Raw genomic sequence first — 16285 nt, 5'->3', positions numbered from 1 at the left:
CTTCAGTGAAAACACCCAAATTTGAACCCATTGATAATGAGTCGACTTACAAGAGCTCTCTCCTACTGAGGGCAATGCCAGAATGCCCCAGCACATCCTCAGTGGCGAGTCATCTAATTACCACCACATTCCACCCACTGACTTCACACATTTCCCCATAACCAAACCTCTTAATGCTCTCTCAGTGGTTTAACATTCCCTGGACATTTAAGGTTGTGGCAGCTTTGTCAACCAGCTTGCTACCACCCTGTGTGTGTGCAGGCCAGTGTGATGTCATTGGTATGTATGAGGTCACTGATGAAGTATTCTGGCATTACGCTTCCACTGTTGACAGTTGGAGCATAGCCGCCGTGGGTGGGGGGAAGCTGCTGGTCCTGTTGCATTACATACTCCTTATGCAGAGACATACATGATGCAACTTGAATGAAAGGATATATCTTAAAGCAGGTGTGACTCCTGTGTACCTCCCGCTGCACCACCTTGCCCCAGGCGTATCCCTATAACTCCTTTTTGGCCTTCAACCCTTGAATAGCATAACTTCTACCAGGGCTTCACCAGACAATGTCGGAACAACAGGGGGTGGCCGGTCCTGCTGACTGCTGCTCCACCCACCACGGCCCTTCCCTGGATCTGCTGCATCTCCTGGCCAGCAGGAGAACAACTCATTAGCATACAAGGCAGCCTCTTTATGCAAGAGGGACACAGGAGGCATGTGCAATTTAACATTAATCTATACATCATATACATATATCATATTATATCATATCCATAGAAAAAGTATGTGATGGAACAAGACCCAACGACTTGGGCATAGCATGGCTCTAGCTGGCGAGCCATTACCAATGAAGCCACCCACCCACCACAAATGCGGAGGTTACCACTGTATTCCTAGTTCACAACTGTTGTTTTTGGAATTGAAGCACTAGTATTGGGACTGATTTTGAATCAATGCTGTATTGATTTTGCAACTACAAGACATCTTGCTTTGTAATTGGACTGAACAAGTTATATTTGCTCTTTGTCATGACCGTGCTCCTCATGAAGTGTGCCCGGGCCGCACCATCACACTTCTTATGACACACACTTGACAATGTTCACAGGTGAAGATCGCTGGCTCTGCACCCTGCTGTTACGGCAAGGCTGGAGGGTGGAGTTCAATGCTGCGTCTGATGCCTACACCAATGCACCTCAGGAGTTCCAAGAGTTTTACAATCAGCGTCGTCGCTGGGGGCCTTCTACGTTGGCGAACACACTGGACCTCCTACACAACGGAATGGACACAGCGAAGAAGAACGCTTCCATCTCTTCCCCCTTCATCGTGTACCAGATATTCATAATGGCATCTTCCATTATAAGCCCGGCCACTGTATGCTTGATGATTGCAGGTACAGTCAAACAGTGTATCTATTATTCACAACACACGCCCATCTCCTGCATGAACGATGTGGTTCTACTTGCAGTCTGGGTATGGGTCTGGACAGGTGGAATCATATTTTTTTCAGATTTCTTCACTATTGCTGTTCTTTTTCCAATGCTTTCTGAATAATGGTTCTTTAAAACAGTGTCTGTCCTTCTTCTTTGAGTCCATAAAATGACATAAAATACTATGATATAATACTCATTTTGCACTGGGGCTTTACTGTGCACAAAAGGTAATTAATCAAGCTGCATAGTTCGAAATTAATGTTTTGCAAAGGACCACAGGCAGCACACATATATTGTATTTAACAGCCGTACATGGATTCTGATGTGTGCAAGTGACTACAAATAGTTATTTCAGGACTTCGCATTACATGGTTGTAGAATAGTCCATTAGAGGTGAGCCACAAATGTTCCATCACTAACCAGCAGACATGCCTGGAAGTTCACCATTTGTTCAGATGCACTGAGCTATAGGCTGCGAGTATGCAAATGAGCTCAAAAACATTATCTTTGCTCCAGAAAATTGTCTTTGGGCCTCATTCTGACCCTGGCGGTAGGGGGTTAACAGCACCGGTAACGATGCCAGTGCCGTTAACCCTCTACCGCTGCATTCCGAGGTCCCTGAGCGGGTCCCTCTAAGGGCGGCTGGTTTTACCAGCCGCCCTTAGCGGGAGCCGCTAAGGGGCCAGGGAGCAAATAACAGGCCCGCTATTAGCGGCTATTCATGTACTATTCGGCAATTGCAATAATTGTCTCCAAAAACTTGCTTCTATAGTTTGCCACCATTGAGGTTTTTTTGGAGGCATCGTATCAAGGCCATAGGTTACAGAGGGAATTACTTTCTGTTTGTAGAAAAGTAGTACATGTTTCAACGTAAATTTCCCACATTTCTTTTTCAACATCTTGGCCTGAGAAATAAGCATGCAGAGTTTAGAAAGTATCTCAGCTTCCTGATCCTGAGTGGAAGCGGAGGCCTGTATGAATACGCCCAGATATTTATATACATCCACTTGCGTTAATAAATCATTATGCAAATGCCAACCACATTGCTTTACTTTAGTTTTGCAATGAGGTTTGCAAATCATAATTTGGGTTTTTTGGGTGTTGATAATGAGATTATTGGTGTTTACATATGTAGCTAAGGTGTTCAAGAGCTTTTGTAATCCAGAGGAAGTCTGGGAGACAAGAATTAAATCATCTGCATATGCCAGGTAGCTTATAACATGAGTGCCAAGTTTCGGAGAATCACTCATGGTAGCTCGTAGGCAGATGCCAAGGTCAAATATGAAAAAATTGAAGATAGAGGAGGCTAAAATACAACCTTGCTTAAGGCCCCGGGTCATTTTGATGAAGGATGAAAGAGCACCGGCCATGGAAAGACGCACTTGAATGGTAGTGTGAGTGTGAAGAAGCATCATTAAAGACAGAAGAGAAGTAGGGCATTTATGGTGCATTAGTTTGTGAAAAAGGATGGACCGATCAATGGAGTCGAATGCAGCTTTAAAGTCGATGTAAGCTAAGTACAGAATTTGATTTTTTCCACATATTTAGACTTCAACATGTTGAGTGAAATAAGATTTGGGGAAGTACCCAGTCTGTTAGTACAAGTAGTCTATTAATATGTGTGTCTTTTCTGTGAGTACTTTTGTAGCCACTTCTGTGTTTTCGAGCAATTTTGCTATTTCCTCCTTCTTTGGCGTTTCAATTAACTTTACTTGGTTATCTCCACTATTCTCTGAAATTGGATGTTCGGCGGGCAGTTTCTCCTTCTCTGCTGCCTTCATTGAGGCCTTGTAGCCATTGACACTTGCTCTTGTTTATGTGCATTCGGTGTGTGGGTGCGTGCCGTGGACAGTGCTATGTTATCATTCATTCCGAGCTGACCCTGTCTCCAGCTTTTCTCATCATTCATAACCTCGACTGTGTAACTGTCACTACTCATTACGTTCAATTTCAGTTTGTTTGCTTTACCATCAGCTTTTCTTGGGACAGGGATGACTATATAAGGTCTGGGTGCTTTTGTGGGGCCCAGGCGATCATTGCCTGCTGGATGTACAGACAGGGAAACGAGGGAGTCCCTCCGCTGTGGGTAAAACTATGTTACTGTTCTGGGCCCCCATGTCGATCGTGTCCATAGTCAATTGTTTATTTTCTGCTTGCTCCGAACTGACAATTCAAAGTTTATTATTACTAAAGTGTCGGGTGCTTTTCGAGTGTCCCCCTCTTGCGGGTGGTGATGATGATAGTCTTTGGGTACGCAACATGGATTCGTTTGCTAGATTATGGAAAAAGGTTAGACTACCATTTTTAGCACATTACATTCATTCTGCATTTCTATAACAAACACCGTCCCAGGGCACTTCTCCATTTTGCCTCGGCCTTGAGGACATGAAGGAACCTGTTCACTGTAAAAGGCTGAAAAAATGGAATTCCTAAAAATCACACAAAAATAAAATGTCATAAAAATAAAAACAAAAGTAAAAATAAAGGTGAACATATGAAAAAATAGACAAAAACAAGAAAAAGGAGAATACGGCGGTGAAGTTCGTGCCTCTGTTCTTTTCAATTGGTCTTTCGATGACAAGTTGACGAACAATCTCTCTTTCCCCCATTTATTCCACTGCAGAACGATGATGAAAAATAGAAAAAATAAGAGACATAAGAACAAGGTGTTGTTATCCTTGTTTCTGCTCTTCTCGATCTGTCCTACGTTAGAAGCATGAAGAACTGTGTCTTTGTTTCCTTGCTCTGTCCCGGGCCGGAGGATGATAAAAGCTTTATCTTGGATCTCCCCCTTCTAAAGCTCTCCTCAGCAGTGGATGTCCATAGTTGCTTCTTAGTTGTGATGCAATAGCCCTCAAGAGCCTGTTTAGTTGTGAATTATTTGCTGAATCACTGAGAAAGGTGGGCCCATCAATATTGCTGGGTCTGCCCACTAGTTCTGGAAAGTTTTCAATTAGGTGGAAGAAGACTCGGAATGCGTATCTGCTGTCTTCTGATGTTAGTGACATTTGCTCTTGGTTTCTAGTCTCTAGATCTCAGGCTTTCCTTGCAGTGTGAACAGTCTTTATCTCCTCGATCTGTCGCCCGGCGAAAGGTCTCACTGGAATCTCCTTAGGAATTCTCGCTGGAAATTGGACAGCTCCACTTGGAGCATGATGCCTTGGAGGAGTGTGCCCATGTGTGGGGTGTTGGTCGGGTCTCTGAGAAAGGTGATGACAACAACATCTTCAGGCCTCCCCACCATTTCCGGGTAGTCTGTGACTAATCGAAATAAGACGTTGTGTGCCAACCGGGTGTCCTCGGGTGACAGGTACATTTGGTCCTGGTCACAATCCCTTCTTTTGATGTGAACAGTTTTTACATTTCCCTGCTGCATGGATTGCAACTACATAATTCAACTTATACCAGGCTTGATTGAGAAAGTAATTGTTTCTTGGGTCTCTAATAAAGGTTAGTGTATCTGTGGTCCTCCTGATAAGTCCTGGGCACTCCTCTATGACGCGGAAGAATAATGTGTATGTTATTTCATCAATGATCACCTGAGGTGGGAGCATTAGTCTCTTGTTCACTGTGCTCGGGCAACTCGGCGAAGACCTCTGTGATGACAGTCAGCAGTTGCCTGATTACCTTCTTATTTTCTGGATCTTGAATGTATTCAGTGACACTTGTTCTTCTCCCTATGAGTGACGGATACGTCAGGAGCACAAGCTGAAAGTAGGTGAGTACATCCCACTTGAGACTTCTGCCGGGCTGCACAATAAGTTCTTGTGTACAAAGTCTTACTGGTACTGGTTACTTCAAGATACTGTGTTACGCCCTCAGGAAATATTTTGTTGGCAGTCTATCAGAGTCTTGATTCTTTGTGTTATTTGGGTGTGATGTGATTTCTATAAGTTCAGTTTAACAGTGTTTATGTGGCTTTTTGATGTGCTTCTCTTTACCCTGCAACTACGATGCACAGAATGTTTGTTTTTTATGTCCTTATCCCCCTTTTTTTTCTCAGGGGAACTGTCCAATTTTAAGCCACAACTTTGCACAAAAGTCCCTTGTCTTTATTTTACTGGTCATGCATCATCTTTCCTTGTCATGGATCTCGTTTGCATGTTCATGATAGCTTCAGCCCTTTCTGGGGTTACCGTCTTCCCCTCATGTGAGATCAGTTGCCCTATGTACAACACCTCCTGTTGGCAGTACTGCAACTTATCCTTGTCAACCTTGTACCCCTTCTCAGCCAGTATTGTCAATAGCTGGACAGAGTCATGTCAGCATTGCTCTTCAGTGATGCTGCAGGCCAGAATGTCATCTACATACTGCAAAACAACACCGTCCACCGCGATATTGCTTAGGTCCATTTGCAGGACTCTGTTGAAAATGGATGGAGACTCTCAATACCCTTGTGGCAACCGCATACTTTTCAGGCGCATTTGTCTGAAAGTAAACAACGTCAGGTCTTGTGAGTCACAGTGCAATGGAATCGAGAAAAACGCTTTTTTCAAATCGATCACCATGAAATATTTTGCCTCAGTGGGTATGTTGAAGAGAATTGTGGATGGGTTAGGGACTAGAGGGAACTCGGCTTCGACTATGTCATTCAAAGCTCGTAAATCCTGGATTAAACAGCAGGACCCTCCCTTCGATTTCTTGACAGGATAAATCACTGTGTTGCAAGGTGATTCTGACGTCACTAAGATGCCCTGCTCCAGCATGGCAGAGATTGTTTTTGCGATCCCTTCATCCACTTCTCTGGACATGGGAAATTGTAGTGCCCGCAGGAAAATCGCTCCTAGTTTCAATTTAATTTTTACTTCACCTGCCCCCTTCAGGAGACCTACATCATAGGGCCCTGTAGTCCATACTGCGGCAGGCACGTGGGCCATGTCGTCATCAAAGTATTCTGGGCGTACTAGTGCCAACACCATTCTCTGTGGCACTTCTCGTTTGATCATTTTGACCCAAAATATGAGACTCACTTCCACCCTTGTCTCTTCTAGGTAAGGGCGTTCTTCGAACAGATCATCATCGGTTGCATCAGTCACTCGATACCCTTCTCTAATGGCGATAATAGCACCCCATGGTCTTTGAACATTCTGAAAACCCCCTTGGTTACCTCTAAAGCCTCCTCGATTACTCTGCCAACCTCTTCCTCCAAAACCCCTTCCTCTTGGGTAGAATCCCGCGTTACCCTGACTAGTCTGCGGCGGGCTAATTGCACGTTGTGCACTCGATTCGGCTGGGCTTGTTAGCTTGGCTCCCTCAAGAGCATACTTTGAGAGCTTCCTTTGCACCAGCTTCGCCTCCTCTTCCTTATGCGTTACCTCTTTCTTCCGATTCTTTTCTTGCAACAGCCTACAGTAATGTGCAATTGTCAATTGTATTTCGGGCCACGGTTTGGCTTCTATTCCTACAAATTATTTGAGCTGTTTTTGTACCGGTTCTGGTAACCCTTGGCACAATATGTGATAGAATACAGGGAGTGATTTTGTCCAAGATTCATGCGTTTCAAGTATCCACGAGTCCTGAACATTTTGGATATAAAGCAATGGATCCTCTGACTCTTTCATTTTTCGAGTCATTATAGCTCCCATATCAGATGTGTCTGGATATAGCGCACACAGCGCTTTCCACACTGCTGCTCTAAAGTTATTAAATGGTGCTCCAACATGGGAGGTGTTGGTTATGGTTACTCTAGGGTAGCCCGCCCTTTTCCACACGTCGTCTGCTCTTTCACCAAGTATAGCAATTAGGAGACCCTTAATGTCCCCTATGGCTAGGGTGATGCCCCCCGTCATTTTCTCTAACTCATGTATCCACTTTCCGGCTCCCGATGTCAGCATTGAAGCTTATTTTTAAGGTTCTCTCGGTCCATGTGTGGCCATGGAATATATTGCGGTCTTGCTCCTCCCATTTCTAGCAGTGGGAATTGGAATGCGCAATCCTCCTTTTCCTTCCCAATACCTCCTCGGTCTCTCGCCTGGGTGGCATTATCGCCTTGCTGCCTACCTGACAATGCTCTTAACCTATCCGCATAGGCAGGTGCTGACACCCCCCTCTGACCGTGGGGTGTTTCTACATGTCGGCTGAAATGTCCAGCAGATTTCGGTGTCCTACTTGTGGCCCTGCCAGCATCTGACCATCGTACTTCTTGGTCCCCTGGGAGCCGCTTTTTACACCGTCTCCCAGCATCATGCGGCACCTCCTCCGTTTCCCCAGAGTCAGACTCTGAATATTCCCAGTTTACACAACTTCTTGCATCATCTTCTTCTGCCCAATCTCTAACCTGTCCAGGGACAGTCCCCTGCTCCCACTACTTCGAGTTACATCCTCCGTGTCATATAGCTGAGTGCTCTCTAAGCGCTCATCCTCCCTTCCCCCTTGGGATATTAATTCCAGCCCCATCTCATCATTTATTTTATCAATCGTCTCCCCGATGCTTCTGGTGTCGAAGTCATCGTCAATATTTGTCCCACTTGTACCTGGGACCACATCACTTGCAGGGAAGAATTCTTCTATGTCTTCCCAGTCTACAACAGGATTGGGTTTCTTAACTTCCTGTTGCAAATATTCTAGATCTCGTGCCCTCTGTCTACGCTTGCGTTCTGCTTCCTCATCTATTTCCTTTCTCTTCTTCGCTTCTTTTCTAGCCTTATCTACTTCCCTTATCCGTTCATTCCTATGTTCCCTTGCCCTTCTGCTTTCCTCGTCTTCTCGCTTCTTCAATTTTCTTTCGTTCACTCTCCTTTCTTCCTCTAACTTTAGCATGTTCTGCCTGTATTTTTCGTAGGCTGCATATTGCGTGCAACTGAGCGGTATACCTTGCTCTTCGCGATATAGTTGTTCTCGCCTCAACCTATCCTTCTTTCTTGCCCTTTCGTCTCTCATATCCTCTTCTTTCTCTTGTTCCTTTCTTTGCGCCTCGTCAGACCGTTCGCTCGGCCTTGCGTCATCACTTTCTTTTCCATCTAATTTCAATAATATCTGTCCTCCTAACCATTCGTCCTTTGCGAATGTCAACTCATCATTTCCTTTCCGCTTCTTCCCCTCTTTCTCTCTATTGAGGGGTGCACTAGTCTGTGCCTGATCCTTACTTCCCTCGTCTCGCCTCTCCTTGCCCCTTGGGACTGTGGAGTCCAAATCAATTTCCTGATCCTTCCCTTTCGTCTCGTCACTACTGAATGCAGGTGACTCACATGCCGGGTTGCTATACCCTGTGGCTGCCTTAAGCTCTCTCAGCGGGTAAAGTCCCTCTGACTTACTCCCTTCGATCATTGGCTCAGGCGGGGCCGGTGGCGCGGTCGGCGTCTCACCCCCCTCGGTACATACATTTAATATCCAATCTCCGGGTGGTTCTTTCACTTTTGTTTCCTCAAACATTTTCCAAAGCTCGAGAACAGCAAGGTGTTTCTCGAGCTTCTTGCCGGTATAAGTGGCATGTAAGAAGGTGGTCATGTGCTGTAAAACAGCCTTAGAGAGTGACCCATTCTGGGCCACGGCATATACATCTTATTTGTGGTGCCGTTAACCCATTCCTGGCTATATTTCTTCAGCTTTGCTGCATGCTTGGGCAACTGCTTACATAAATGCGCAAGTGGGGAAACTTCCTCCATTCTTACTTTTGTCACCAACAATATTCACACAGTTCTTTAAGCTTTCCACTAGTATGAGCAAGCAGCAAATACGCAAGCTCTAATCCAATCTTTTCCCACCAAAATTTTATATCAACAGTTTACTCAAAACTCATCAATTCAGTGGCGATTCCCTCTCAATTATGGAATCGCATAAATCCAGAATGCTTAGCACTTAATCAACAGTACAGTGGTTTCACAATTGACATACACTGGACATATAAGACAGACGCTTGACAGACTTAGACAAACACCAGCTGGTCATACGTATACCTGCCTTCTAATTATTACCCCGTCATGGGATTTGAACGAACCCCATTCTTACATCTTTAAACGTAATCGTAGCCTAATGTCCCCCCTCTGTGGGCTCTGGGTTCACGTTCCTTCTGACCACTCTTTAAAGTGCAGGAACAAGGCGAATTTTACAGTTTTCTCTCGGGTGTCCCCCCGGTATTCCTTACGTTTTTAATTTCAGGTGCCCCCCTGATATTTTTACAGTTTTCTCTCGGGTGCCCCCCCGGTATTCCTTACGTTTTTCATTTCAGGTGCCCCCCTGATATTTTTACACAATTTACTTCAGGTGCTCGAGTCTTTACCCCCCATATATATACAGTCTTCTCTACTTCTAGCTGTTTAATTTTTTCTCCGCCACCCTCCTTTACCTTTCCCCTTCTTACTCTAAGGCCTATGAGACATTTGCCAAGGTAACGAGTTTCGTTGTTTCACTCACCGATCGCATCTTTTCTGGAACTTCAGGATCACCGCCCCTTCCTCTTCCTGCTTTTAAGGTTTTCGTCCGATCCGCTGCCCGTGGGAATGAGAAGGGTTATGCTTGGAAAAGCGGGTTCCTTCAGACCCACTGCAGATTTTTTGGAATATTTCACTATCATTGTCCACGGGGAGCTTCTCAGCCTACTCAGCCGGAATGGCGAAAGGACTCGTGATGTAACCGAAGGCCCAGAGTTACTTCGTGCCGTCGGTCTAAGGGTGTCTTATAACTATATCAATCGATTATCAATAATCTATGGCCAAAACCATCCTCACGCTACCAAGTGTTCTTGAGGAGAGGAAATTGCGACTGGCCCATTGGTCAGCACTCACCCTCAAGGACTTGTAAGACAAGATAGCTGCACCATGTGAGGACAGGGGGTGCAGGATTCACTTACTCCAACACAACTCAATAACGAGGACTCAGTAGTTTGGCAAAGGGAAGTCTGTTTAATGATGCATACATCAAACAAGGAAACAAATGGGAATCAGCTGAAGTGCGATCACCGGTCTCGCTCCGACTTCCAAGTTTTTCATTCAAACTGAAACCTTTATAGCAGATTCTCGTCATCATTGACGTCTACTTTCTATAAAAAATCATTGTGCAATATAATTGGTCAGGAAAGGTAACTTAAGTATAGGTGCTATGTCTGTATATGATAATAGGGCATGCGGATTGGATAACTCTTATCGGTTGGGCGTCTACGCCCATCCCTCTACAACACACGTGATTGACATCACTATGAGTACGACGTCTCATTGGTTACAATGTCTATAGGACCCTAGATTACACGGTCCATTGTGATTGGGCAGGTTACACCCCTAGACATAAATCCCCATTTTAATTAGCAGCATGCAGAATGGACACCCAAGGACATTGTGTACCAAGTTTCACCCTGCCTCTCTCCCATCAATCAGTATCTTAGGGCTATGTGTCAATTAGTTGGCTGGGTTTGGCTTCGGAGCTGTAGTCTCTTATCAGGAAAAGTTATGGCATCCTGGGTTCTGGATGACATCAGGCGGTGGTACCTCTTCGCGCCTGGCTGGTCACGTGTCTGTTCACCATGAATCTGCTTCAGTTTCTAGCTTTTATTGTATTTAGTTCTGCTTTGGCTCGGCCACCTGCCTTTGGTCTCTCTTGTCTTGACCTTGCACGTGCAGGCTGGTATGCTCTGAAGTTGGAGTCCTGTGAGCTCATGCTCTCCTCCCCTTCTCTGGTTGACCTCAAATTCCTAAGCCTGAACCTCTCTTTGCTGAGTTTCAATTCTGCTCCTTCTCCTGCCTTTGCTGGGTTTTGAAAACTTGGTCTGTCAGGCCTCTGGCCGCCTGGGTATATTTCTGCTTTTACAAAATGGAGTCGCACTTGTATACTGTGCCTTATTGAGGTAGATATGTGGTTGGCGCTTGCCGCTCTATCTTCTACTAAGCATCTGCAAGCAGTATCGATCTCTTAGCGTCTTGCGTTTCAAGCCTATTTACACACATTTAATCAGGGTGGTTGCTTCCATCTTGTCTCGTGACGCCCTTTTCCTTACATTTTGACATTTCTCTTCTCTGCGTCCATTACCTTTATTCTTGTAGCTACTTGCACTGTCATGTTTGTCTTTAATAGCCACTTTCGCTCCTTCACGTCTGTTCAAGTCCTCGTCATTTCCACTGGCCTTCCATTATGGCTTTTGGGGTCTCTTCGTGGACTGTGTGTAGGTATTCCTCATTTTGTGTCAGTGGCTGGTATGGCTGTCTGATAGGTTACCGCGCTGCCCATGGTTGTCTGGTTATGAGGGCTTCAACAGGTACAGATCTTCTAATATACACTGGGCACAGTCCCAGTGCAGCTCTCTGTTGGTTCATTTGCTCTTCATACGTCACAAAACTTGATGAGTACCCTCTTGGCAGCTCGAAATGAGGGGCTGGGGTGCAGGTCATGTCTGGGACCTCCTTTACACTCTCTAGTTCTGAAATCTCTTTACTGGCTCCCTGTGGCTGCAAGGATCAACTTCAAGACCCGCTGCATCGTCCACAAGGCTTTTTGGGCCCTGGGAATGCACTACCTCCAACTTTCTCTTCCAAAACATGTTCCTTCTCGAGCTCTCTGCTCATCCACCTCCAACTCTCTGAGGGTCAGACGCTTCTACAAGCAGGGAGTTGGGGGCAGATCTATCTCCTTGGCTGGGGCCTCCTTCTGGAACAGCCTCCCTGCCTCTCTCAAACTTGAGCAGAACCACCTCCGGTTCCAGAAGCAGCTAAAGACCTTTCTTTTCGCTTCCGCTTTCTCTCTTCCTCTCCCCTGCTGATGCACCTGACTGCTCCGTGCGCTGGTCACCTAGTCGCCCTCTGAACTCAGGCCCAGGCTCCTACATGTCCCGTTGCACCTCACACTGCCTCGCGAGTCCCCTAGCACTTGTGATCTGTATCTGCAACCCTACAGTCAATTCTGTCTGCACTTATGAGCCACCCGCTGGCTGCACTTGTGAGTTAAATGCACTTCCCCCTTCCACTCCACCCTGGCACTTCTCCCCTTCCCTCTTCACCGCAGATGCACGAGCTGAATGACACAAGGCCTAGTAAGATCTTTATTTTGTCCTCCCTTGCTTCCTCCTACTTGTCTTGTAGTGCCTAGAAACACTTGTGTACAGGTGTTTTATAAATGCCACATGTGCATGCATCCCTAAAAGGAGTACTCTTAGGCGCAAATGGCCACGTCAAAATAATGCAATGCCCAACTGGGATTGGATGGGTGCAAAAGCAGCATGGCGTATTTCATCTCACACAAACAGTTGCAGGCCCTTCCTTAAGAATGGTATACCAGAATGGTATACTACCGGTGCAAAAATGTTGCTCATGCATGTTGGACTGGCTGCACAATTTTTCCAATTTCTACACTTCATTATTTTACCGTCAAACCCTTGTTCCCCTTTCGATTTTCTGAAATCCTGTTTTATTAATTCACACATTTCCCTTCTCACATCAGTTCCATTATTTCCTCCTTTTTTTATTCATCTTGCTTCCTTCTTTTGCAAGAGTGTGCATTTCTCCTTATTTTCATTCGTTTCAGTCAGTCAATACGTTTATTCGGAATACACAGATTCCATAAAACAAAGAACATATATCAGCATTTCTTTTCCTTATTGACACCTCTCTTTGCTTGTCATCGTTCAATAGTTGCTCCCCATTGGTGCACCCCATTATTTTCCATTCCCCTTGATTTTGTTCCATGTAGTCCCTGGCATGATGTAAGTGCCTCCTTTGACAGCACCGTGGTAGCAAGTGTTCTCTTATGAATGAGCTGAGCACAGTCTATAATAAGGGTGTGGAGAAGCTGAGATGTGGCCGCCTTGCAAGCAGTGGGAATGCAGCTGTGTGTACCCAACCTGCCTAGAGCAGGAGCAACATCTAGCCCAGTTAGTGAGCCCTGTGCACAACACACCAGGGACTGTCCCAGCAATCAGAGAAAAGGGTCAACAAGCCAGCATCACACCGTATTTATTTAGTTATTTTATTGTTTAAAGTCCGGACCTAGCTCTAGAGCAGGGAAGCGATGAACAGAGTGTGGGAAGCCAGCGTATGGGCTGGCATCTTTTAACAGTAACGCAGTATAGTGAGTTGCAGTCTGTGCGTCCATTAATCCGTGCATTGCAGATTAGACAGCCAATAGGCCTGTTGTCCTTTAAGGAGGAAGTGGACTTGATGCTTCTTTTGTTAAGCACACTATAGTGAACTGTTTTGGCTGAAGGCGCTGTATAAAACATTGTCATCAAAACATTCACGTTCTGTTTAGTTTCAAGTTTGTGTGATGCTGTGTGCCACGACCTGTGGATGCATGCATGGAGGTCGGGATGGTGGATATACACATTCGTTCTCACAATCATGCAGAGCACAAATGATACATGACCAGCCAGGAGTCGGTTTCACTCGGCAAACTCCTTCTGGGCATTCCATTCTTTATTTCCACATCCTGTTTCCCCTGTCACATGTGGTGGACTCCCCCTCGCTCACGTGACTCAAGATGTCTATCAACACAACATTCCTCCCATCCCATACTTGGATCTTTTGAAAACAAATGTCATCCCTCTCATTGGGGTGTCTGTATGTCTTATCACATGATGGACGGGGTCTCGCGTACTTGGGCTCTTCGGCGATATTTCCTATGTAGGACGTATCCTTGTACTCAGGTCAATGGTTGAGCCTTTTCCTGGAGTCCATTCCTGGTGTTCACTCTTCCCTGAGGGTCTCCTTCACTCCGTCTTTTGTTGCATTCGACACCGGGGTCTGGCAGTGTTAGCGCCTCCCCTCTCAGGGATGTGGTGTCTCTCGTTCCGGGATGTCCTCCAGGTGAATTCAGTGGTTCGGTCCTTTCTGGCTCATGTATGGACTGTTAGTTCCAGAACGTTGAGGGTAACTTGCGGAAGTGGGATATATTCTGCATTACCACTTCATGCCCTCTGGTGGTGGTCCCCAGGCTGTGGTCGAAGTTGAGCACTGTCCAGGGACAGGATTCATAGGACAGGGTAATTTTCTTTGGAGGTGTCCTGCTTTTGACTAGCACTATGTCACCAGCCTGGAGTTCTCGGTGCTGTGCTCGACGGGCCTGACTCTCTTGCTTGTTCCGTTTTTCGCGTGTTTCTTCGATAAGCGGTGTGTCGGGTTCAGGGGCTACCTAGCTCGGGTGTAGCAGTAGTTCAGCTTGAATAGGTACCCCAAACAATAATGCGGCCACACTGACTCTTGTGGAGGTGTCCAGGTTGCGCCTGTGGTACCAGAGAAACCAATACACAGCAGGCAGCCACGGTTGTTGTTGGTCCTTCACAATCCTTATAATCTTATTCAGTGACCACATCAATCTTTCCGCGTCCCCATTTGCTTGTTGCCAACACAGGGTGATCTTTTGGTGTTTTATGTTAAGGCTGATCAAGAACTGCTGTAATTAGCGACTGGTAAATAGGGCCCATTGTCACTCTTTATCTTAAGTGGAATGCCATGTACGGCAAATACTTTTTCCAGGGCAGTTATAACTGATGGTGTGTCAGTGGACTTGATGTGCTCAACTTCTGGGTATCTGCTGAATTTGTCCATTAGGACAAACAAGTATCCCTCTCCGGCAGTAGTACAGAAGTCTACACTAACTGATTCCCACCTCGTGTTGCTTCTGAGTGCACTTGCAATGGGTTCAGGCACCACTTGTCTCCTTGAGGAGTGGCACGCCACGCAGGTCTCCACCAATTCTGTATTTCTGGCGGCCACACTCTGGACTTGAGATAAGCCTGGGTTTTTATGATGCCTTGGTGTCCTTTGTGTGCTAGCCACAAGGCCATCTCCTCCAGCGCCTCTGGCAGACCAATCTGGTGTCCTTTCAGTATGACTCCCTCTTCAGACACTGTAATCTAATGTCTGATTCTGGGCTTGTTGCTTCTCCTGTGCCATCGCAGTGCAATGTGCCACTGCCAATAGGACGTTTTTCCAATCACCGGACTGAATGGTGCATTTTGTGCATTGTGGGCAGGCATCCGTCTCAGTTTCATCTACTATTTCTTATACCGTCATCGCCTTCGGCTGGGCGCCAGCTACCACATGATGTATATGTCTGCCCTTTCTTTGGCGTGTTCTTTCTCTTGGATGGTGGCTGGTCGTGGGTGGCGGAATAGATAGTCTGCAGGGTTGTCCGCTCCGGCCCGGTATTACACTTCGATACTGAATGGTTGCAGCTGCAGCATCCACTTTTCTAGGCGTGCTGGGGGATATGAGGCAGAGCCTTTGAAGATTGGTACCAGGGGCTTATGATCTGTGAATATCTTTGCTGGTTGGCCCAGGAAGTAGACTTCAAAATGGCCACACCTTCAAAGTAGCACTAAAGCCTCCTTCTCTATGTGGGCGTAATTTTGCTCAGCCTTAGTGAGTGCCCGACTGGCAAAAGCGACTGGGTACACAGTGCCCTCCTGGTCAATTTGAGTCAACACACCCCTAGTCCTACCAGACTAGCTTCCACCAGCAGTTCCGTGGAGTGGTTTGTGTCGAACGCCATCCTGGTAGTGCTTGATATGGAGTCCTTGATTTTCTGAAAAGCGTGCTGGTGATGTTCAGACCATTCCCACAGTGCTTCTTTCTGGGTCAGCCTTCTTAGAGATGCTGCAATGGTGGCGAGGTCTGGGATGAATCTGGCACAGTATGAAGCCATTCCCATGAAGCTCCTGACTTCTGATGCTGACGTGGGGGCTTTGGCTTCCTTAATGTCTGACACCTTGGCTGGGTCAGGTAATAGTCCTTCCGCATTGAACACGTATCTGAAAAAATTCAGTTTACTCTTGCCAAATTCAGACTTGTCCGCATGTAGGATGAGGCCGGCCAGAGTCTTCTAGGTGTTGTAGGCATTCAAAGTGTTCTTCTGTCGTTGTTCCGTACACTAGGATATCATCACTTGTATTGGTGGTACCTGCCAGGCCATTCAGCACTCTCCGAATCTCATTTTGAAATAC

General features: G+C 46.2%; 1 protein-coding gene across 1 annotated transcript in view; it reads left to right on the top strand.

The window, feature by feature from the left end:
- Positions 1–16285, top strand: part of LOC138467576 (chitin synthase chs-2-like) — a 282914-nt gene that overhangs the window by 181477 nt on the left and 85152 nt on the right. Inside the window, exon 11 of the mRNA XM_069607709.1 lies at positions 1101–1385. Coding sequence (XP_069463810.1) covers positions 1101–1385 — 285 coding nt within the window. The remainder of the gene's footprint in view (positions 1–1100; positions 1386–16285) is intronic.

Source organism: Ambystoma mexicanum, chromosome 4q (genome assembly GCF_040938575.1).
Source record: "Ambystoma mexicanum isolate Mex_15411 chromosome 4q, UKY_AmexF1_1, whole genome shotgun sequence".
NCBI lineage: Eukaryota > Metazoa > Chordata > Amphibia > Caudata > Ambystomatidae > Ambystoma > Ambystoma mexicanum.
This window is presented reverse-complemented; position numbering and strand designations above follow the sequence as displayed.